Source organism: Bradysia coprophila, unplaced genomic scaffold, assembly GCF_014529535.1.
Source record: "Bradysia coprophila strain Holo2 unplaced genomic scaffold, BU_Bcop_v1 contig_151, whole genome shotgun sequence".
NCBI classification, from domain to species: Eukaryota; Metazoa; Arthropoda; class Insecta; order Diptera; family Sciaridae; genus Bradysia; species Bradysia coprophila.
Window position 1 is genome coordinate 8,812,377 of NW_023503423.1, and position 24,700 is coordinate 8,837,076.

General features: G+C 39.9%; 3 protein-coding genes across 4 annotated transcripts; 1 reads left to right on the plus strand and 2 right to left on the minus strand.

Annotated features, from left to right (window-relative positions):
* Nucleotides 1-919: 919 nt before the first annotated feature.
* On the minus strand, nucleotides 920-16,932 carry LOC119074861 (protein PRRC2C). 2 transcript variants are annotated; one of them, XM_037181175.1, is made up of 9 exons: nucleotides 16,723-16,932; nucleotides 10,735-11,382; nucleotides 9,718-10,368; nucleotides 9,035-9,596; nucleotides 8,482-8,970; nucleotides 4,200-8,410; nucleotides 3,541-3,645; nucleotides 3,149-3,464; nucleotides 920-2,555 (listed from the first exon to the last, which is right to left on the minus strand). In XM_037181175.1, exons 2-9 carry the CDS (start codon nucleotides 10,825-10,827, stop codon nucleotides 2,437-2,439), a joined length of 6,546 nt encoding a protein of 2,181 aa, XP_037037070.1. In that variant the 5' UTR covers nucleotides 10,828-11,382; nucleotides 16,723-16,932; the 3' UTR covers nucleotides 920-2,436. The 2 variants fall into 2 exon arrangements, with proteins under 2 accessions (XP_037037070.1, XP_037037069.1); XM_037181174.1 differs by having other exon boundaries at nucleotides 9,035-9,608.
* Nucleotides 12,389-16,706, minus strand: LOC119074887 (tuliposide B-converting enzyme 1, amyloplastic-like). Its single transcript, XM_037181229.1, has 3 exons — nucleotides 16,355-16,706; nucleotides 13,821-13,917; nucleotides 12,389-13,753 (listed from the first exon to the last, which is right to left on the minus strand). Exon 3 carries the CDS (start codon nucleotides 13,748-13,750, stop codon nucleotides 12,536-12,538), a length of 1,215 nt encoding a protein of 404 aa, XP_037037124.1. The 5' UTR covers nucleotides 13,751-13,753; nucleotides 13,821-13,917; nucleotides 16,355-16,706; the 3' UTR covers nucleotides 12,389-12,535.
* A 2,600-nt stretch (nucleotides 16,933-19,532) lies between the features above and the next one.
* On the plus strand, nucleotides 19,533-24,474 carry LOC119074864 (gamma-tubulin complex component 6). The gene is made up of 7 exons (XM_037181185.1): nucleotides 19,533-20,031; nucleotides 20,093-20,347; nucleotides 20,410-21,155; nucleotides 21,216-21,432; nucleotides 21,493-23,562; nucleotides 23,633-23,949; nucleotides 24,011-24,474. Exons 1-7 carry the CDS (start codon nucleotides 19,687-19,689, stop codon nucleotides 24,219-24,221), a joined length of 4,161 nt encoding a protein of 1,386 aa, XP_037037080.1. The 5' UTR covers nucleotides 19,533-19,686; the 3' UTR covers nucleotides 24,222-24,474.
* Nucleotides 24,475-24,700: the final 226 nt, after the last annotated feature.

A 24,700-nucleotide genomic window follows, 5' to 3' on the forward strand; every position in this document is an offset into this window, starting at 1 on the left:
ATAGATATTATGTATACTCATCAAAGATGCATCTTGTTTTTCGGCTTATTCTTTAAATTTTATAATAAATTTTTGTTTGTTTGAAAATGTGAAACTGAGTTTTTTTTCCTTTCTTTCAATTTGCAATTTTTCTTTTAATTACAATTTGCGTCAATTTTTTCTGTTTTATTCACTTCATCTTTTCATTCATTTAAATTATTTATTTTTTTATTTAATTATCATTATATTTATTAAATATCATTTTACATTATGTAGTTCGACCTTAAAGTGAATTATTTTATCGATATTTTTTGTTTTTAAATAAAAACTAAATTAATTTTCATTTTCAAAAGTTTTTTCTTTTTTCTTTATTTTTAAATAGAATTTTTGTTATTAGTTTAATTCATTTTTTGTGTTTTTTTCCGTTTATTCAGTTTTATAGATTTTTTTTTTTCATATAGAAGTACAATAATGTATAGTTTGTTGTTGTTTTGTTTCTGTTGTTTCGTGTTTCTATTCAATGTAAGTATAATGCGTGAAATATATTTTTTGTTTGTTTTCATTTTTTATTTATTTATTTAAATATGTATAATACCGATGTTATTGTTTGATTCCCCTAATTTTTTGTTTTCTTCGTCAAAGCTTTTATTAAAATTCAAGTCTGAATGAGAGAGGATTGGATTCTTACCATTGGTTTTATTCAATTTTTTAAAATTTAAGAATTTCATTGATGAAGTCTCGTTCAAAGAAAAATTGTCATTCAAATTCAAATAGTAATAAGTGCTAGGAATAAAATATATTTTGTAAAAAAAAAACGCTCTTCTCGTCGTTTCAAATCTTTTCGATTAATAAAGATTTCCAACATAAAAAATAAAATTGCCATCCCGTTCTCGTTTTCCAAATTAATGATTCTTTTTCCTCGAACTGTTTATTTTTAAAATTACTTTACTTTTCAGTTTTTAGCGTTCCTGTGTCATTTAATTGTTTTTAAGTAAAAGTTTATTTTTAACAACTAAAACACATTTTGGTAAGAGAAAAAGTCACGTTTAGCAATTTCAATTATTATTCAGTCCAAATTAAGCATCATTGTTTCCAAGGTTTTTTATTTAAATTTATTTTTTAATTTTTTTCAATTTCATTTAAATTTTCTTTAAATTTTTTTTCCATTATTTTTTCTTCACTAATTCTTTTCATTCTCGTTCAATTTAATTATCAAAACAGAATACTCAAATGACTTCGTATATCAAAAAAATGATAGTGTTTTACTCCTTCTCTTTCATCTCCGTGCTCTTCTTCCGCTTTGAATATTACTTTATATTCACAACAACACCATTATACATTGTTCAATTAATAGAATTGAATATATTTGAAAATATTTTTACTGCACGTAAGAATTCATGACAGTTTTCTGTGTGGAGCAATTCAAAATATTCAAAATTTTCAGTTTTGCTTTCAATTCTGTCAAATTATTTTTTATTTAATTTCTGATGGATTTTTTACGTTCCAATCTTTTTAAACACATTTCATTTAGTTTTCATTTTTTTCTTCTTTTATTTTAAACATTTAGTAGTTGGTTGGTTATACGTTTAAACACACTGAGGGGTTTTTCATTTATTTTTTTTATTTTTAAATTCATTTAAATTCATTTTCTTTCCTCTTTTTTTCAAAAGCAACCAGCAGTTTGTTGTCTCAATTCTTCTATCTATTTCATCGTTACGTACGATTTCACTGATCAGAGAGATGATGACACGGTGCTCTTGAATGTGAATCTTGAATGGATCTATTTATTTAGTTTAACTGTTTAATTTCTTTATCGCTTCCGCTTCTTAGAGCCTCTTTCTATTTTCTATTGTTTATGCAATGAACAGTGGACTTTCCATCCAAAATCCGGTCAAGCGCACCGTGATAATTATTTCATTAGCGTAGTGAGAGTAGTGAGTGCACGAACATCAGCGATTAAACTAATGAACACAAAGTGTCGGAAAATACTGCATTGTGTTTGATTGCATTGAAGTCGCACCAAAACACACAAAAAAACGCACCGAGAACATGAACACGACCGTGAAAAATTAAAAAACAAAAATTTTCCATTTTCTTCTACAAATTTTTTCACTTCAGAATTTTTGGCGAACAATTTTGTTAAATGTAATTGATGTGCCTTTGTGTGTCTGTGCACGTGTGTGATCGTTTTGAATATTGAAGACAATTTGCTACTTACTTTCGGTAGGCAAATGACTTTTCCTGTCCATTTCAAATCGCATGATTTTCCAGTATTATTTCCTCTAGTTGAATTTCGAATTTTAATCATCATAATAATTTAGCTAAATGTGTGTATTGGTAGATAGGTGTGTAGTTCTGATCAGTGTCGGGTTTCTTCGAGGGTTTCTTTCAATTTTTATTTTCTTTCTAAATTTTTTCCTTTCCGTTTTTCTCTTCTCTCGGACGAATTCTCCATTCTTAATCGTTTTGTCCATCTTCTTTGATTGCATCCTGTGCAGTTGACGAATTATCCAGCGATTTATCCGCTGAAGATTTTCCACTTATTGCTTGTTCTGCTCCGCCGTTACCGTGACCACCTTAGAAATGGTTGAAAAAGAACGTTAAACCGATTGCGGAATCTATGCGAATGGTGTTTGTGGTGAGTTTAGTTATTAAAATGGAGAGCCGGTGGGAGTTCGTATAATCAATCAGTTGATGGGACAGGACATGGAATCTCGTCTTTTCGATATAAAACCAATTTTTCGACAGGACCTTTCATAATTGGGTGTTGCTCGACTTTGAATAAAGGAGAACTAAAAACTGTGCCACGGATTGTTTAACTAATCATGACTTGATCAGGATGCATCGTATGTCAATAATGAGATAAGTGGAAGCGCTCGTCTCGAAGTTTGTGATTGAAAATTTAATTCAAATAGGAAATCGTACACGCTCAATAGCATCGTTAAAACTATCATCCGGAGAATTGGCATAGACTTAACAACGAACTAGACTGAAACAAATCGATGGAATGAACGTCGAAATGCTAAATAGTGTGTGTCTGATGTGAGTTTAACCGAAAAGACCTTTGGACCTAACTGTCCACAATCATGTAACATAAAACATAGGAAGCCGATGGCTTGCGAGAAGGAAACTTTTGTGTGTTCACAAAATGATCGAAAAAATCACCTACCTCGATTACCTCCAGGATAATAGTGCTTGTTCATCGGACCACTATTCACTTGACCCGAATGCGGTTGACGAATGGATCGTTGCTGATTCTGCTGTTGTTGTTGTGTTTGCTGCTGATGCTGTGGATAGTTTGAATTTGGCCGCTGGATCGGTGTGGGATAACGTTGCGGACCTGGACGACCACCAGCCATATTATTTTGGGAACCGCTACGATTTTGATGCTGTTGTTGTTGTTGTTGTTGCTGCTGCTGCTGTTGTTGTTGTTGCACATTCTGTTGTTGGTTATGCTGTTGATTCTGCATTTGCATTTGATCCCACTTAAATAAGGAAAAGTGATTTACAAACCTCCGCTGACATTCACCCGATTTTAGTAAAATTTTGATTTAGACTTACCGGCGCTGCATAGTTTTTGTGGTGTGGAGGACTTTGTTGCGACGATGGTTGCTTCAAATTCAGTCCACCATCGCTGTTTAGCGGGCTCTTTAATTGGCGGCCACTCTAAAATACAAAGAAAAAACGGAAAGGACGATAGAAAAACAGTTGTGCGTTTGCTTGAAATAAAACAAATTTGTTTGGGTTTTGAAAAATGAAAATAAAATTTTATTGACTGGGATGGGGGTTCATACATACAATTGATTTTGGTACAACGAAATACGATCGTAATTTAACAAAGAAATAAAAAAAATAATTGTGAGCTAATCTTGGAGCTAATTGTCTATATAATTACTGAATTATAGCGTCTGATTATCTGAACAAATCCACTACGAATCGATTGGACAAGAAGGATTTTGATTTAAAAAAAAATAGTTGGAAGCAATTCTTCTAAGTAGCATGGACATAAAGGCTGGTCTTCCTGTCAGCCTTCTACCCTCTTAATCAAATAATAATTGAAAAACAAATCCAAGCCTTCCCAAACCATTAAATAATTTAAAAACAGGAAAAACAAAAGCCTCATGCGTTAAAAAAGGAGACAAAAAATTTCTACCAAAAAAGGAGCACAAAATTCAAAGGAAATAATTTCTCTATCGATAATTGTATGGATTTGCACTCACTGGATCTTGAGCATGAGATTGTTGTTGGTTGGATTTGATGTACGGTGGATTTGCATTCGGCTGCGTTGGACCGGTTGGATACTGTCGATTGATTGCCAGCAATTGTGAATTCAAAAACGGCGAATTGTAATTGGCCACCTGTTGTTGTGGCGGTGCCGTTGCTGGTGCCTGTGCATGACCACCAAACATACCGGCCGATGGCAAACCATATGCTTGAGTTCCAGTCGCCGGACCAAAGAACGGGCCACTTTGTGCAGCCGCCGAATTCGAATAGTAACTGTTGCTCTGTAACGGTGGTGCCTGTTGCGTGTATAAATTCATATATTGCTGAGCGTATTGTTGACCAACCGCACCGGTTTTCGATCCGATGGCACCAATTTGTTGGGACGATGGTTTGACAGAAGCCGACATCAGAGAATTCGATGTGGATGATATTAGAACCGTGCTGGGACTGGGCTGTGACTGATTGAACGGTGCTTGAACGGCTGCACCCATACGAAATTGCGAAGTAATATTCTGATACATATCAGGAGTTGGTGCTGGTGGCGTTTGCATATAGTTGTACGGAGTGCTACCAGCAGCACCGAAATGTGGCGGAAATTGTGAGAATTGTGAACGGCTTGTGTCCATTGAAAAGTGACCGTAAACGTTGCCTTGGCTTTGCATCTGCGTTGAATTGAACATCACAGCCGGTGGTGATGGTATTGCAGAAATGCTACCGAATTGCGATGGTGGATAATATGCTGTTTGTATGCCACCCTGTTGCATTGGAGGCGGAGACAAGCCATGACCGGACTGATGGAGCTGTTGCTGTGTCGGTTTCACTTTGCAAACATTCGTACTGGTCGACAACGGATCGCCACCATGTTTCATAGCATTTTGATGGTGTGCCTGTCCGACATGCTGAGGACTAGGACTGTAACCACTTTCGACTTCATCTTGCGAAGCTTTCACAAAATGCTGTTCTAACGAACTTGGATCGGGACCGAACGTTGTCGAGTAAGATCCAGGTGCTGGAGACAGAGCATGTTGAACATGCGTCATCGTAACGGGTCCATGTGTGAACTGGTGCAAATGTTGTTGATGTTGCGACGCGAAATTCGACTGCAAATGTGAGTCGTCGGGAGCGGTGTGTTCCAGCACGGTCGGCATCGGAATCACGTTCTCCCACACTTTTTTAACGCTGGCAATTTTCATATTCAGTTCAGCGGTTGACGGCGAAATTATCGAATTCGGCGCTGTATTGGACACCGAATGCATGGCTGATCGAGGAATGCCCATGCCTTTAGACGTAGCAGTTTTGTCATCGGTCAGTTGTGAGATCTCAGATTCAAAGGTAAAAGCGAGTTTCATATCCTTTTCGTATTCGGCATCAGATTTCGGAAATGACATCGTTTGGAGTGCGGATGAAATCGATTCGGACTGCTGTTGCGGTGGTTGTGGTTGCTGAGTTCCGGATCGTGGCATTTGCTGCTGCTGTTGTTGTTGTTGTTGCGCATCAAGCATGTCCTGAAATGTTCCCGATGAAGTGTTTTTGAAAACGTCTTCCGGTTTTTTATCTAATTGCACCGATTGTTGTGTCTGTTGCTGCGGCACACTTTGCCGTTTAATTGGAGGTATCGTCTTGTAATTAGTATTTTCGAAAATAATCGTATTGACTGGAGGAGATGTACCGTCCAAATGCTGTTTACTGTTATCAGTCTTTAAATTGATTGACAAGTCAGACTTTTCACCAATGGTTGCATTCGGCGTTTGCCGTGTAGTGTTCCGTTGTATCGACGCATCGCCATGGACATCCGAATCATCCATTCCGTGACTTTCCGCATCTGAGGACCCAAGCGTCGATGGAAGCGGCTTGTCCCATGCATTTTGCATCTGACCGCCGTTTATTTGATCTGATCGCTGTTGACGTTGCTTCACGAATCTCGGTGCTAGTTTGCTCACCGAATGATTGGTGCGTCCACCGCGATCCTGTGTGGGCTTAGCACCGCTAGGCTGTGTAGCTTGTTGAGAGGATTGCGTTGACGTTGCACTAGGCTTGTTAGCCGGACCGGATGCTGGTTTCGGTGCCGGTTTCATCTGCTGCACATTCTGTCGACTATCGTCTCGAGGTTTGGTCCTATTCGTCGATGCTTGAGCATTCGCATTTCTTTGCTGATTATGACCTTGAGCCTGGCCCAGTTCTTCCTTCTTGATCGGTTTTTTGTCAACGTTCTCATTCGATGTCTTGAACTTTTCGTCGTCTTTCTTCATCGGTTGAGATTCAGTTTTCGTGCCAGTCGGTCCATCTTTTCTTGGTCCACCGAACGATGGTTTCGGAGACGTTTTCTTTTCGTCTCGCGGAATGTTCTTATTGCTAACGATGCTGCCACTTGACGACGACATTGTTAACTTAGCACCGGCGGATCTGTTTTTGTTTTTGCCATCTTGAGTGTCGGACATTTCGGATGTACTTTCGTACGATTCATCTTTCTTGCTCGGTCTGGATTGTGACTGTTCTGAAACACCAGATGGACTCTTTTTACCACTCAATCCAGCGCTCAATGCCATTTGGCTAAGCTTAGTTTTGTCATTAGCTGATACAGCATCCGATTTGGCATCCTTTTTGTTCTCAAGTTTTTCATCACTTTCACCGAACGGGCTTTTTGAGCTTGGCGGTCCAATCACAATACGTTTCGGTGCAACTGAGGCGCCTCCTCGTCGAAATGGTGCTGCAGAAGTCATTCCACCTCTTCCTAAACGAGACGGTTCACCTCGTGGAACGAAGCCTTCCTTTTGCTGCTGTTGTTGTTGCGACATCGGACCGCTCCTTGAGTTCACATTACGCAATCCGCTATTCAAATCTTTTCGCTGTCCCTTATAATTTCTATCGGATCGATGGTTTCCTTCATCATCCGATCCGTCACTTTCCGAATAGTAATCGTTGTAGCGATTCTGTCGACCACCACCACGCCTGTTTCCCCAACTTTGGCCTTTATACGAATTATTATAGCCACCTCGTGAGTCTCGAGCATCGTTCCGGCCACTTGTATTTCCACCGCCTCGACTCCCACCTCTACTACTACTTGTTCTCGGCTTCGATCCATGCTTTCCATCGTCGCTGGAATGAACGTCTTTTCCGCCACTCGAATACGTCCTCGTTATCGAGTGCTTACCGCTCTCGTCATCCTTGCTGGACGATATTGATTTAGCTAAGTTTTCGGGCTTTTTCTCTTCGCTTCCGCTTTTCTGTGCTGCCGTCGATGAGGCCACACTCAAATTCTCATTCGATTTGTCGATTTTACTTCCGTCGACCGTTTCCGGCACACAGTCAGCCCAAACTTTTGGTGGACTCTCGGTTATTCGATTCGAAATCGGCGGACTCGACTCCTTTTCGGATGCGCTCGACTTCAATTCCCGTTCCTCTGACTTTTCCTTTTCGTCGCGACTACTCTCCGATACCTTCGGTTGGCGTTGCAAAATATGCTTCGGCTGGTTGTCCAACGATGCATTCGATTTATTCACAAGTGGCGATGTCGACCGAACGTCCATGCGATTCATTTCCGATTCCAAATCATCCACCCACGACATGGTCATTTCCTTTGAATCAGACCGATCGGAGCGAAAGGAACCATCCAACGGCTTATCTTCACTGGATACGCTAGTCTTGCGCTGCGAAGAATCCGAAGTGCTTCGATTTAATGGTGGAGGCTTATCGCCCAGCGAATTTCGACCGGTGGAATCTCGACCACCACTGAAACGATCTTCCTCCTCCGAATCGATCCGTTTGCGTTCGTTCCGTCGTCCGGACATCATTTCATCAGATGGATGTCGTCGCATTTGCGATGACCCACCCAACGGCTGTTGCTTGTAATTGTTTTGCGAGTGAGTGTTGTAACGCGTTTCGTATGATTGGCCGAATGGAGCATTTTTTGGGTCGTTCGAATAATTATTGCTGGAAGAACTGTTCCGAGTAAATGAATAATTGCCTGATGAGCCGCCAGATCCACCGCTGAATCCTCCTCGAGGATCACGATCGTGTTGATGTTGTTTTTGAAAACGTGGCGGAAGATTCGATTGAAACGGTCGCGAGAATGACGAAGCATTGTCACGCTCACTTCCACGCTCTCCTCTGTGTCCATAGCCGTCTTTATAAGCACCATCCCTTTCACGGGAATTGATGTCGCGTTCGTATTTATCATATCGTCCGTAGTCACGGCCATCTCGGTCACCTAAATCAGAGTGAAAATAATTATTGAATTAGCATTGCAAGACTGGTGCAACCGTGCACATTTGATCTTACCTCCACGATTGTCCTTGTCACGATCCATTCTTGCTCTGTCCGAATCGCGATTGATGAATCTGCCACCGCTTTCACTACCCACAATCTGCGTCATTGCACGGAAGTCAGACATTTCCGACTTTGGTGTTGGCTCAATGTGATTTTCATCGAGCTCCTTTTTCTTGTTAATCTTTTGCTCCAATTCCTGCAGTTTCTTCGAAGCGGCCTGCTTTCTCTCATACGCCAGCTTCTCTTCTTCCTCCTTGCGCAGTTTGACCCTTTCAACAACTTCGGCATCTAAGCCGCCCCGATGTCCGTTTTGCTGGATGCGTGCGTTAGCTTCCACTCTATTGTCACGATCCTTGTCCCCAGCCCGTTCTCTCTCGTTTCGTTCATTCTTCTCGCGTTCGCGTTCCCGTTCCAATTTGGCTCGTTCTTGTTGTTCCTTTTCTCGTTCTCTTTCCCTTTCACGTTCCCGTTCGCGCTCTCTTTCGCGTTCACGATTCCAAACTGAACACAAGAAACAAGAAATTGAAACGAAATTTTTAGCAAAGAAAGTCGATTATGGTCTTACCAGCTCTATTGTCCTCTTCGTGTCGCTGAGAATCTCTGTTGTTCGAATTGCCCTTCTTATCGTTCTTACTTTCTTTCGATGGCATATCATCATCATCCGAAAAAACAAGCTTCTGATTGTAGTCGATTTCATCGCATTTCGCCCATCCATCATCCTTAGCTAATGAATCCATTCGGCTCAGTTCCTCTTCTTTGATAATTGGTCTGTGAACCAACGGCGGCTCTTCTTGTGGCGGTTCGTATGATCCATCGTGTCGATTTTGTGGTCTATTCGAATGTGGCGGACCTCGACGTTGTTGCTGCTGGATGGGACGATCATCACGTCTGTTGTATGACGAATTGTATTCATCGTTGTACGATTGATGTGATCCACCTCCAGTTTGAGGTCGTTGTTTAACCTGGATCGGTGGAGGTGGATAATTGGTTCCACTGCCGGTTGTTTGTGGAAGCCCAAATTGTTGCGGTGGTTGGGCACCACCGAGTCCTGCGCTGTTTCCACTTCGATACATGAACTGTGGCATTAGAGCGCGGAACTGTGGTGGCACTTGTTGGAGGGCCTGGTCCTGTTGGGAGACCTATTATTACATACAAAGCCAAATTAAAACAAAAGAAAAACACAAAACAAATGATTGGACTGACGTCAAGGGAAGCGGTGTTGCGAAAGCATCAAATCAATAATTTTACCTGGGAATTTCCATTTTCTCCGCGATTTCCAGCACCACCTTGTTGCTGTTGTTGCATCCAACTGGCCGCATCTGTCTGTGGACGTAAGCTCATGTGTTGGCCATCGGTATTTAATGGATGTGCATCCGTGCGTTCGTTTCGATTTCCTTTTGCCGGAACAGGGACACTGCCATCTAATGATGGAAATTCGTGCTGAAACTGTGGACTCTGGTAGAGCGGCGGCTGTGCAACTTCTGCAGGAGCTCCAGTAGCTACTGAACTCCATGTTGTCGATGACGAAGAGGCGGAGGATGTGTTTGATTGATTTGACGAAGAAACTAAAGTACTACTAATGGAATTACTATTTAGTGAAGTGACACTGTTTGGGCTGCTGACAGCTAATGTGTTTGACGCAGATGCGGAATTCGATCCACTATTTGTGGTGGTCGAAGCGGCTACCGATGTTGTAGTAGTTACTGTTGCTGTTGTACCTGGCGATTGCGTGGTTTCTGGGCCCCAAGATGCCGATGGATCTGCTGGTGTTGATGTTTCCGCTTTCAAAGACGGCAAATTAGCTGGAGGACGACGTGCGGATGGTACTTTTCCCAAACTTTGCATTCCATGTTTACGAGGTACAGCGTTCTTTTGTGTTGACGGTTCAAGAGATTCGCCCTGAAAATTGACCAGATTTTCTATATTTTCAATTTTAATCAAATCAAGTACATCGAAAGGTGCTCTTTCAACAAATTTGGAAAATACTCCGATGTATACTATTCAAAAACGTTACAGTTCATGTCAACCGAATTTGTGACTTAAGTAGTTTTACCAGACAAAATCATCGCTTATTCCCTTATATGTACAGATTTCATTGTCACATGCGCGTGGTTGTGTGAAAACCGTATCGGCATTGTGATTGTATGAATGGGTCATCTCTGGTAAAACAGCTGAAGAAAACTTGGACACATTTGGATGACAATAACCGTGAATCGGAAAACTCAAGTAAATCAAACACCTGCAACACAGGCCTTAAATACTTACACGGCTAGTGCTATAAAGTCTATTTATGTCCAATGCTGCGAACTTGGTGGGTTTTGCATGGCGCTCCCCCTTACTTCCCCCCAATGTGCTCATGCTGCCAGTGAATCCTCATCAGCGAAAACTCCCTCCCACACAGAATCTCAACAATTATCACAGAATTGATTCAGATGAACTGGATCAGCTATAGTTGGTTTCGGTTTTTTTTTTCTTTACTTTAAAGTTCAATAATAAATCTAAATTTCAAATACTTTCGAGCCCGTCTAGTCGAATTTATTGCTCTAAAAAAATGGTTTAGGTTCTCTTCCACCGTTAAGGATCGAATCCTTCAACGAACGAAGCGGATGAAATCGATTCACCCTTTTTCGTTTTATTTTTCTCTCCGTCTGTGTCTCGTCTCGCCTTCGTGTTTTGCTGCTCGCTTTTATATACCCGAAAAAAAAATTATTACTTTAGATATGTCTTCGTCAAAATTACCACTTTTAAATAGACAACACTAAATAAACAAGCACTTAATCAATTCGCCTTTTGATCCCTGTTTTTTGAAAAACTGTAGATTCGTCGAATAGAACTTATATTTTTGATGGATTTGCAATTTTTCGTTAAATTTTTCCCGATTCTCTTTTCCGATGAACTTTATTTAGGATGGATCTGAAACGGCAGAGAAAAGAAAAAATTTTAAAATTAGATTCAGCTGTATCAGCATCGGTGAACAATTCAAATCTGTCGTACAAATTGCTTATAATGCTTTCCATCACAGCCGGAAAAAGTCGAACATGCAGTGAGAATTTACAACCAATTCATACACATTCATTATCATTATTATAATCGAGATAGACGCAGACATTATTCGCAGCAAAACATTATCAATAACAACATTCAGCGAAATGAATATTTTTTTTTAGAATAAAACAGCAAAAGAAGAAATTCTGTACCCCACACACAAACTCTCTTATCCTTTCCGATTTGTAAAGTCAGCGGATTTCTGCGGATGATTAATTTCATGACGACGCATTTGTACTCTCAATTATTATAGTCACAATAATATAAGTTAATCTAATCTAATACACAAACATTGAAGCGAAGTAGAGAAAGAGTCTGGAAAAAATGATTGACATGAGCAACTTCACTTCTTTTACAACAAATTTTTGAATTTAAGGCGACCAACAATGATGCAACAAGATGTGTAGTTTCGTCATACGTTGATATTCCCTACATATATACGGCATATTGTGCCAAAAATGAGATTACTTCAAGAATCCCAAAAGATTGTGGGAATTCCAATCAGCTGATTTTCGACTGTGTTATTTGAATTTTACCGGGCATGCATTGGTAACGTGCTACTTTTGAATCAGAGGAAGAAAATCATATTTCGCACGATTACAAGTGGCGACCGAGAGCTATTAGTTGTATTGCGTCTATTTGTTCCTTTTCATAAGAAAATAGGAGCTGGATTCACTCAACAGTGAACAAGAGAGTCAAAAGAGGGTCAATCCGAAGATGATATGGAAACATTGCATCGTTGAAAGTTAACACCGTTGACTGTCTACTGGGTATATGTGCACCAAAATGTGTTCGTTCGTGCGCTGTTAATTTAGTTCTTGTCCTTGAGATCATGTAATCAAAATTTCGGTTTCAGATCAAAACAATCCAACTGTTGTTTGTGTCAAGGTTACTGTTTATTCCGATTCACCCACCACCATACAATGTTTCATTGCCACTATTTCCAATTTACATAAAATCAGTCAGAAAAGCAGAGCATGTGAGGAAAGACAACTTAAAATTCCAATTGTACGGAAAACACTCATTGCTTGAGACTGCTAACGCTAACAGAATTCAAATCATTGTCGTCTGTCACTCCATTCATCTGCTCATCGCTTTCACGCTTTTGTTCATTCAACGCAGTTTTCACCGCAAAAACCTTTGTCAGCTCCTCACAAGCCTTCTTATAACAATTTTCCGTGGCCTTCAAGTTTTCCTGCGATGGTTTCGGCATCTTGTCAAACGCATGCGCCACATCTTTAATTACTCCACCGGTTACATTTTTGCCAATCTCACTGGTCAATCGATTACCGAAGGCAACACCTTCCGCGTTTAGCATGTCATATTCGCAAGTGTAGAGGATAATATCGTCGGGGTAGGCTGCATTCAGCAATTCGTTTGGCGCTGCGACGGGACTAAGGTACGGATCATTGTCGTCGACCTTATCGCGAGGATACAGGTACGATGCATCGAAAAGATTGGTCAGAAAGGCAGGCAGGTTTTTTTCCGGTTTCCGATTTGTTAGTCGCTTTTCGGCGCGTGGTTGACGAAAATCTAACGGTGGATAGAACGATACCAAGCATTTGATGGTGAACACTGGGAATGTTTGACTAATTTCGAGATCAGTCATTTTGAAGTCGTCCGACTTGTAAACGGATTTGGCTGGAGACAAAACCAGCTTTGAGGTATTTGTAGTCGAATCGGATTGTTGTACGGAACATTTTAGGTGTCTCTTTCCCGTGTTATTCTTCAGATTGTGGAGCATCAACGGAATGGTCATTGCTAAATTTCCTCCAGCAGAGAAACCACAAATCCCAATTCGATTAGAATCCAATCGTAACTCTTCGGCATGAGCCGCCAGAAAAATAATTGCATCGCATCCGTCCTCTCCCGCTGTACTAAATGGAAATTCTGGCGCAAGTCTGTACTCCACTGAAACGAAAACGGCATCCACATTTTTCACAACCATCGACGCCCATTTTGCATCATCCGTTGCCGTTCCCAGCGCAAATCCTCCGCCATGGAAATTAACGACTACCGGATACCGGTGATCGATCGGAACTTGAAAATATCCAACTGGAACGTAAAATACTAATTCGATGCGACCGGTTCGTGTTGCTAGTCTTGATGGTATGACAACCCTAAAAACAGGTTGTGGTGCTTTCGGCTCGCCTTTATGATGAATTTTCATACCGAATCCCATCAGAACCCTAAACAACAGCACTCGCAATCTCAAAAACCAACGACCGATGCTCATGATCTGTGTGTAATAAAGAGGCAAAAGTGACATTTGTCCATTGGTAAGCACCAGATTAAGTTAGAAATACCTTGGAATTTGATGCTTGGAAAGGGAAAGAAGTCGTTCGTGTGCTTTGGGCTATTTTATAGAATCGAACAACTTCCGGTTTTATCGCAGCTCTCGTTCTGAAACACATAAACGATTTCATAAATTAACTGAGCTGCAGGGCTATGAAATCTTTGAACTGAACGTGTATACGATGAGGTGTTGTCTGTATATATGACTGTATTGAATAGGAATGTATGTAACTCGTCTGCCATTTCTGACACAGCGAACGAACTCACGTAGTCTTTAGAGAAATTTAATGACAAAATATACAAAATTAGATGGAAAAATCCAAAAAATTGTTTCTGATAGTGTCGACGTATCATTCAACATCTCCAAATGTTTGGACTGTCTACGCAAAAAAAAGAAAAGAAATTAGTTAACCAACCGTGCACCAAATGGAGGATTAGATACATTTCTCTCAGCTGAAAACGAGTTACGAGTTGATAAGCAACAATTTTTTATTCGATAAAAGTGTCGTCGGTATCATTCGCATACCTTCAACCCAGCCGAGATACGACGACGAAATCCTATTTGCCGATAATAATTGCCGTGTAATGACTGGAAAAATTCAATTCAATCATCCAGATGGTGTATCAGCACTCCAATGCATATAGTTATTGGGTCAATGAGTTAAATCGAAATTGAATGTATGACGAAAGCGGTTGATGATGAAAAGAAAATGGAAACAAAATTGTCTATGCAAATTGGCAATATTGTGCAAACGTACAACAGAAACAAATTGTTTCAGATTTATCCACTTCACAACGCTGTTCGATTCACTCACATGGCGTGGTAACATACTAACACAAATAACGCAAAAACCACTTAATCGGATCACCGTACGTCCATTCAAAATCGTTTCACCCTCAAAATGATTATATGCATCGGGTACACACTTCACACTCTGGCATATGACGGTCGTGGTTATATAAATGGGCCAATCGAAATATTAATGTTCAACGATGGAAATAGTGAGAAAATTGTGACCGAGAAAATATGAGAACCAGACGTCGGCTATAATCATAAAAGTACGTGGGTGCAAGCATGGACATTTCTACCATATTTTTCTCTTTTTAAAATCGATACACACAACACTGTCTGCTTATTGTCTGACGTGCCACACACGATATAAATGCGTAAGGTTCAATCGGAAGGGTCAATGCACTACAAAACAAGATCGAATGGATTGGAAGGGATTGGGTTTTCCACTTGACACGAGTTTCTTTTTTCGGGGAAGACAGGTCCAACGAATACAGGTTCTTTAGAAACGAATTCAATGGGAAAGGAATAAAGAAAACGGAACAAGACAGTCCAGAAATTTGTACAACGCAACTGTCGATAGCAAAATTGTTGTTTTGATAAAAGTGTTATCAGAACACACCGAACAGAGAACAAATCATCGCACTGTGTCTGATTATGTGTGTTTTGTTTGTATGGTTGATACAAACTTTTTTTTTGTGTATTTCGATCACACATATAGCGATCGTTGGTTTTCCGATGCAAAGTGATTTCTCTTTTTTTTCGAAATACCCGACGACCGAATGTACGTCATTGCAAAATGTTCTACATAGACAGCGAACAAAGGACCTTAATCCAGCCAAGAAAATGAGAAATGTAGAACGTTTTTCGACGTAGAATTTTCGAGTTGTATCATCGAGTCATTTTTTTTTTAAACCAAATGAATGGAATTACATAATCGAGAATTTGAGTGGTCATTTTTTTCCACCGAAATGGTAAACGTTTGCGAAATCGATGTCTCTTTCATTGATGGGAGTCAAGTGCAGAAATTAAATAGAATTTTTTTTTGACAGATTTGAAGATCAGAAGAGACCAAAAACAAAATGGAGAGACTTATAAAAGTGATGAATACGTTTGGTGTGCATAAAAAAAAATTGTTCAATTTTTTTCGCAAAGTCTGCAAAACATCATCGTTTTTATGCGATTCGTTCTTTTTTACTGTTAAATGTTTTTTAGCCTGGCTCTACGGTTAGCGCAAATGTTCCGTTTATTTATTTGTTTATTGAAATGAATAAATTCCCGACATTTACTTTTGCCTTACTGACTCTATATCTACGAGCCATACATACAATTTGAGTGGAAAGAATTTTACTGTAAACGAAGTAAAGAAAAAAAAAATTCAATAAACCGATGGAAAAATGGCCGTCCGACGACTGAGTATATTATACCTTTGCGTATCGAACTTGACTATACAAAATGTATTCGAAACAAAAATATGAAATGGCACAGCAATATTTCCCGTTAGTCGGCTCGTAAATGTGATTAATTTTCTCCATTCAGGTCAATCGGATCATCCAATACGTTTCCGACTCGATCGGGAAAATGAAAGATTTGCAATTTTCGTGGAAATACACAAAAATTGTAACAATCCCGCCCACGATTAGGAGTTCAATATCTTTTACCAAAAAACAAATTATCACAAAAAAACGGATGTTGAGGGGATCGTGCAGGCAAAAAACACGGGAAAAATCCAATAAATAAAAAAAATTCACAGACCTTGATTGCGGGAACAAATAATATTAATAATCCAGTGGGGACAAAAATGAGTTTTCAATCGACAAAACGTCGTCTGGTCGATGTTAACGAAACAATTTTTTTTTGTCACACAAAAGACTTATATGAAATTCGAATCAAACAAATCGACTTTATCACTGAAATTTTTCAGATTCACTGAACACAATTAAACAGATTGCTTTTCACTTATCACCGGGACTGCTTTCTCATGAAAAAATCGCCGAAAATCGACAAATAGTTCCACAAATTTTCGACAAAACAAAGACTTTCTCGGCGTCCGAATCGATGGATTTTTAGCATTTACAATTTTACGACATTTTATCGCTGTTTACCGGGAAACGGACACTCACCTCGTACTTAACTTAATTTGAAAACTCTTTTTTCAAATTAAACTTTTAATTAAACAATACAATTGGGTCGGATGAAGTCTGATGATTCTGGATTTTATTACTTTTATTTCCGAATCTACGTTTTCAGAGATTTTGTAAAATGGCGACTGCTCACTGGCCATTGTCAGGTGTGTGACACTTCGAACGCAATTTTTTGGTATAAACGAATAGTAGATTTTTTTCGTTTTGTTAGGTTGAAATTCCATGTACAAACTGTATAATACGTATAATACCGGTAATACCGAAAATGTTTTCGAACCGGTAGCGGATGGTATGTACATTACTTTATAAAACTCTGAATATGCCTCTAGCTCTCCAAATTAATTCATTAAAATCTGATTCTTTATTGTAGAAAAACTTTGGAACGAATACTGTCTGCGAGCTGAAAATTTGATTACCTTCCGAAAACCTTTTCAAATAAATCGACAAGCATAGAAAATACAACTCATTTTACGAATTTAATTGCAAATTCTGGGTCGGTAATTTAAGTTGTTACAACCAGTGCCTGCATGAACATTCAACTTGAAAAAACCAAAATCTGCAGTTCATTCAAAGTTGACTACCCCAGGCGACACTGTTCAACTTTTTCGGTTAAATGTTTTTGACGAAACAATTGTGTTCCACTTTTGCATTCAACTCTTCGTTAATATTTTTGTCTTGCAGAGATCGATGTGTTTTGTTCCATATGCCAAACTGTTCACTTTATGTGAAAGTTCATTTCAAAAGAAACATCTGAATTTCAATGTTTGTTGCCAAACTTGTGGCAAGAAAGTCAGTCACAAAGGCAAAACACCGTCACGAATTAGTTTGTCGAAAAAATACAAATGTCCTCTGGGTCCCTATTTTCAATCAAGGAAGATGAATCTCCCAAAATTGAAAATTGAGGCCCTGTGTGTAGTGTGGCCTATTTCCATAAATACTTTCAATGGGTTGTGATGAAAGTTCATGGTTTGACCGTCGAAACTGATCGCCAGCGCCAATCTCAACATTTTCTTTTTGATTTTTCACTTCAATGATCTATTGAAATTGAGATATAGACTCAATAAACCAATTTATTGAACGTATATTACATGCCTGAAACATAAATAGTTTCACAAATTGTGTATTTACTGAGCGTCATAGACCTGAAACGTCATTTAAAATGGCGAAAATTACAACCCATTGGTAAATCATAAACGGTCTACTGTAATATTAAGTACTACTGCAGTGGATGTGGTGACTTCTTCTTTCAACTAAAACGAACCTCATATCGCATATTGCTATTTATTTAAAACGTTGTAAGTGCAATTGAACATTTCCGACTTTGTTGCCCCATATTGTAAAATATCACAGATCGAAAATCACAGAAAAATGACTTTTGAAAAAATATGCGACTTGGTCGAAAGACTGCTGCGTGATATCTAAAAAATCGGAATGATAATAGACTGTTATGATCAGAGTGAGAGTTTCGAATGCTAGTTAATCATAACGTAGGGTAATTGTCATTGCATATTTTCATACAACAAGGTTTTAACATATCCCCCAAGGCAAGTTAAAATAACTTGCCAGAATTGTATTTCCTTCTCTTTCATCATAACAGTCTAACAGCTGTTGATAGGTAAAATTCTAATTCAAATTGGAGGGTAGGACCACAATTGTCCGTTCCAAGTTGACTGCATCTACCCAGGAGAATTGGACACATGTCACTGTCACACACTATGATATTTTGTGAAAGTAAATTACCACATTAAACATAGCATTAGCCATCTCGAAACAGGACGAACGTTTGTTTCACGAGTATCCAAATGTGGGAATGGTATAATCGGTAAACTCAATTATATTCTGGAAAGATGTTATCGAATGATATCATCGATTGTGTTGAGAGAGAAGCGATTCGTTAGAATCGGTCGTAGGTGAACCGTTGGGGAATTAAGTTTATGTAAGTTAAAGCGAGAAAAGTCGGCTGTCTTCAGGCGGATACACATTAGGCTTTACTTTCGTCGTATTCCCAAAAATTTTGCACCACAAAATATGACGATATTGAACGATACGATAGTTAGATGTGTATAACACATGACGCACAAGATACCGAAGTCGAATATATGAAGAAATTGACATAAGAATCGACAAAATACTGAATATATTCGGAATTCTGCGATTCTGCATATTTCGCATGAAATGAGAATACGATTTTCTCTCTTTCATTAAATATTGCGAAATATTGTATTTTCAACTGACACTAGGTGGTAATGTGTATCCGCCTTTATTCTTTGAAAAGCTCTATGGTTTCTTCTACTTTTTTTACATACTTTGGATGTAATGGGGGATTGAAGTTTTTATAAGTTATTTTGTTAACAAATTAATTTAATAAAAAAATCTGTGCATTTTAGAGGCATACCATAGATCAATTTTTTGCTTATAATAACGTTCTGCGTCGAATTGTTCAACAATTCCATCCCAGATGGGCTGCCGTTAGGAGAACTACCATAACCAAACAGTTTTTAAAACTCTTCAAATCTAATGTGACATCGAATGCATAATGCTGAATACAGCCGAAGATTCAAATCGATTTTTCATTATTTTAATTTCGTTAAGCATCAAAAGTGACACTATAACAATGAACAATTTGATCGAAACAGATTTGAATCTTCGTCGGTTCGTCGGCATAAAATCACACAAAATTCTGTGAGTCAAAAGGTTGTAAATGGAAATTATCACGTCTCTGTTTCAGACTAAGAATGTGCACCACAGTACTTAACGAATCTAATTCATAACGAAACATTGCAAAAGAAGAAGCAAGTTTGACAGATGTATTGAAAACATCACACACAAAACATGCTCAACTGATGCGTACCACCAAATTTTGTAAATAATGGCATTGTATCATCGCTGTTAACTTCTATGTTTGTCCATCTACTGCTCAAATATCAACAAAAATAGTTCACGATGATTGTAACGGAAAGTGTCTATCAGCTCATCAACGAATTGTGCTCGAGTTTACATCAGGCCGACCAATTCCACTCCATCAAACAATCAAAGTTGAAGACCTTGAAAGGTCGGATGCACGAGACAATACTCAAAACATCACCGAACAGCAATTCGACGGATTTGCACGAATTGTATTTGCATGAATTGGAGTGCAAATTGAATGGTCATGATGCCGTTAAATGCTCGGCGTTGGAGGATTGCTGTCGATTGGTCGAACGTGATGAATATTTTCGATCGGAAAGTGGGCAATCTGTGATGGCATTTTTGTTGAAATTGAGGAATACTGGGAAATGTGTTGATCAGGTATGTGCTGTACCTATGTCGTGCTATGCCCAGAATTTAATCGAATTCAATTTTTCCGTAGAATGAGCGCTCGATGCCGCACTATTTCTTTAATTCGTCGACGGCCTTGCAAAGTCCTTACTTCTTTCTACCGCCTGATATGCTTCGGTTTAGTGAAGACATGCGAGGAGTTATGCGATTGCGAAGAGGAAACAGTGCCTGTGAGAAGAGCTACTTTGGCATTCCTGTCGAGAATCAATCGGAGAAACTACTCATCACGTCACTCTCGTGTTCGGAAGACGAGCGCCGGAAGGGCAGTTGTTTCCCTCCAAGCATGGTATACGAATCATCAACGACAATTCAAGCCAACTTTTCTTCTAAAATTTTCTTTTATCGCAGCACGAAAGAACTGAAACATCCCGTTCACCAGCTAAAGCACCCATCGATTCGACAATAATCAGATGCGGCAGATGGGACAATCTAGGCCAACCAATGGATTATTTGAATGCAAGATTTTCCAGTGAAGTCGATTGCACCAACCAATTGCTGGCGATCTCATCCCGCTCACCGTTCGAAGTGAAATTCGTTCAGTTGTCGCAATTCATTGCCGATGTTAAGTTGCTCCTGACTGGCATCCCATCGGACTCGTTCCATTTCGACGACAAGACACTCACATTCCGGATGGAAGAGAACATCTCCGTGGATAACATTTCACCGGAAACAATGGAAAGTTCAGTGTTACCATTTCTGGAGTGCGGTTGCTGCTATCGTCGTTTACAGTTGCTGCTGTCCCGCAATCCGGTCGATTTCAAACACAAATTCGACGGATTCGTTTTCAAGACATTGTGCACCGGCGTCACCACATTTCTGATGGCTTTCAATCAGTTCGTTTACATGTTTGACGATACGTTCATGGCACAACTCTTGCTCCGAATGACGTCCATGATCCAGCAAATTGAAATTCTGTCACACATTTTACGCGTCCATCCGAAATCCAACGTTCCGATGGAAAAAGCATTGGCCGTGCTGCCCAGGGGATCGGAATTTCTCAACTATTTGTACCGAAAGTTCGTGGCGGTGACGCAGAACGATTTGGCAATGTTGTTGTTTACCATTCTGAAGGAGTGTTGCACCGTCTATTTCAAGTGAGTGGTGTGACCTTCAGTCGGCTGTGATTTGGTGTTCACATTGATCTGTTTTCACAGGAAATTCGAGACGTGGATCTTTCACGGCTTCATCGAAGATCCGTACAAAGAGCTGTTCATCGAATTCGTTGACTTTTATCAGCCGAATACCAAGCACTTTTGGGACAAGGCGTACACCATAAAACGGCAATCAGTTCCTAGCTTCTTAATGGGATGTGAAGATTCAGCACTGCTGTGTGGAAAATACACGATGCTACTGAAGACCATCAAGCCGGCGGTAGGTTTTCATTTATCTAACCAAGTCCACTTGTCGTATAAATGATGCACTTTCTTCCAGCACCCTTTCCTAACCATACCAGTACCGTCGATTCGAGTGTGTTTCTCACAACACCAAATCGGTGAACTGCGAGACATTTGCCGTAAGTACGTTGAAGATGCACAGATTGTGTGCGGACCCGCCATAACCGTTCGCCAGGTATACCAACAGAAGTCGATGAAACGACTGGAATTCCAGCAGCGATGCGCCGTCCGTTTCCAAGAGAATCTTCAACAATGGCACGAGGAACAAACGCAGAAGCGAATCAAGGACAAATCGAACAAGGAGAAACACCGCAAAATTCTGGAGGAACAAATCGAGGAAATCCGTGAACGAAAGATCCAGAAACGAATGGAGAATTTGAACATAGATCGGGAATATTTGCGTCAGCAAGAAGTACTGGAAAATGAGCGTATTGCCGAGGAGAATGCACAGCGGCAAAAGACTGTGGAATATTACGAAGAGTTGGGTCGCATAGTCAACGAGCAACAGCAACGAGTCACTGATAAAATTCAAAAGCTTTCTGACGAATTGAAGTCGAAGTCGAATGATGGCGAAGACGCTGACATTGAAAATACTCAGTCTCCAGTCGAAGAATTAGGTGATTTTGGAGACACAACTGTCGTAAAAAGTTCTATAGACAACGCCAACACCGAGCTGAGCATTGACACCAACCTGAAGAAAAGCGCATCCGATTACTTCAACTCAAATGACATTCACTCCGAATTTTCCACTAACAAGGCCAAAGTCATGGGATCAACCATAGAATTTAATGACACCGCCGTGATAACTGGAACGGAAACTATGGGAAATCAAGTCGTGATTGATAACCGGACTATTTCCATCCACCGAGATGCTAATTCCAATGAGCTTCATCCAACACAAACAGAACGGCAAAGAAACAAAGCTAAAGTTCTGCAAAGTGAATTTGATATACGTCCGATTGTCGTTAAAATTGATACGGAAGGGAAGGAGGTGTCGAACAGAGAATTCCAGAAAAATCAACAGAAAAGTGGGGCTCATACCGACATTTTTCGCAATGAAACGGTTGATGAGCTCCAGAGGAATCGTCATCGTGTACTAACAGAAGAGTTTGGCTACGCTGGCAATGCTGGTACAAACCATCGGAACAAACCCACTATTACACCGGTGGACTGGAAGCCGATCAGAACCAGCATGAGCTTAGACTTCTCTAAATCGGCTCCGAATGATCTGGACGCTCCCACTCCAATGTCTATCGATACGCCGACCATTCACGAAGAAATGGAGGCGGTCAATGATTCTTCATTGAAAATTATACTTCCCCGATCGGAAAAGCAGTTGCAACAGAGTCTGGATACACTGGATGGAAACGAAGCAACGCCGGACAGTGCGCTGAACACATGTGGAATACTAAAGAAGCACGGGTTTGTCTTTGAGACAATCGTGGAATCGGTGCCGGTACATCAAGACTGCTATAAGCTTAGCTTTTCGCCGTCAGCTGCTCATAAAAACCATTCGTTTTTTGCGCTGCCCAATTCCAACTATGACGACGAACCGGGTGAAAATGCGCTGAATTTAGGTGACATTGAAAATGTCAGTACGACAACGCTGGGCAATTTTCTGAAACTGTCGTTCGCCATACCAGTCCATGCCCGCCTATCCATACTCAACAATGAAATTTTGAAAATATTCCTCGAAGATCTGGACATACTCAGCCACTTGAAAAGCCTGCGCAATTTCTTCTTGATGATGGACGGTGAATTTTCCAGCTACATCAGTGACGGTCTAATCACTCGACTGGAATGCACCAAGAGTCCAACCGAATTGTTCAATTTCCAATTTCTGCATTCCATTCTGCACAACGCGCTCAACTCCAGTGTGTATGGAAACGATCAGAATGCCGATCGGTTGTCGTTCTTGATCGCCGATGTTCCGCAAAATTTCGATTTGGGATCGCCGAATGTGTTGCGAACGTTGAATTTGAGTTATCGAACGGATTGGCCGTTGAATCTGGTACTGACACCGGAAGCAATGAATCATTACGCTAGCATCTTTCAACATTTGCTGAAACTGAGGCGTATTAGTTGGGTGCTGGAGCAGTGCTACCAGGTGAGTTCAACGAGTTTGATTTCGTAGTTCATTTCAACCAATGAAAATTTCCAAATTTTTCTTCTGCCAGATTCTCAAAGAAGTGGGCAAAACGTCCCCAACCAAAAACATTTACTCGTCACCGCAATACCGACACGTTCAACAAATCCGCAGCAAACTGTTGACGTTCGTAAACGCGCTGCAAAATCATATCACATCAACGGCATTACAGGGTTCATGGCGGGCATTCAAAATTGACTTGGAATCAACGAGATCCATTGATGATCTCTATCACAAACATGCCAAGTACCTGAAACGCGTCAAATTCCTTTGTATGCTGAATAGGCGCAGCAGTGAATTCTTCGTCAAATTGGAGGATGTGCTGATCGTCATTTTGCGGTTTTATTAGTAAGCTCTTGCGCATTCTGATTTAATGCTTCTGATCTAGACAGTTGAACGTTTTTCGCAGTCAATTGAAGCAGCGTTCGTGGCGTCCCGACAACACTCATCCGAATTTCGACAAGTTCCTGATAATTGAACAAGATTTCGAGAAGTTGGTCAAATTCATCATTCGAATCGGATCGAAAATATCGCGGTGCGGCTATCAAACGGAAATCGGAGACTTAATCAATGTCATCAATTTCAATGGATTTTATGATTGTGGTGCCAGTCAAAAGTAAATTGTTGATTTGGCAACCAAGATGTGTGTGCACCAAAAATGGCAAACCTGTTCGCTGTGATTCTTTTTTTGTGTTGTTTCCTTTCGTTAGAAATAAGTTTCACTCAAAATTTTTGTTGATTTTAGCTTAGATTAATTTTAGTTTGAAATCTCAATTGTGCCTGCTTTTTTGAACATAATTCCTAGCTTATTTTACACGTTTTGTGCGTTACGATTGTTATGTTGTAAATTAAAGTAAATGTTTAATAACTCGCGAAAAATGGGAATTTTCTTTCGACAATGCGTGGAGACAGAATCAATTCTTCATCAGTTAATGGACATTAAACAGAGTCCCATGTGGGCTAATTGCCAACATATACTCTGCGCCACTGCAATATTCTCTCTGGGCACTGACATTGAAATAGTATCATCAAGAAAATTCCACGACATGAATATCGATGATCTTCTGAAGAAGCCATGACTCCCTCAAGTAATGATGAG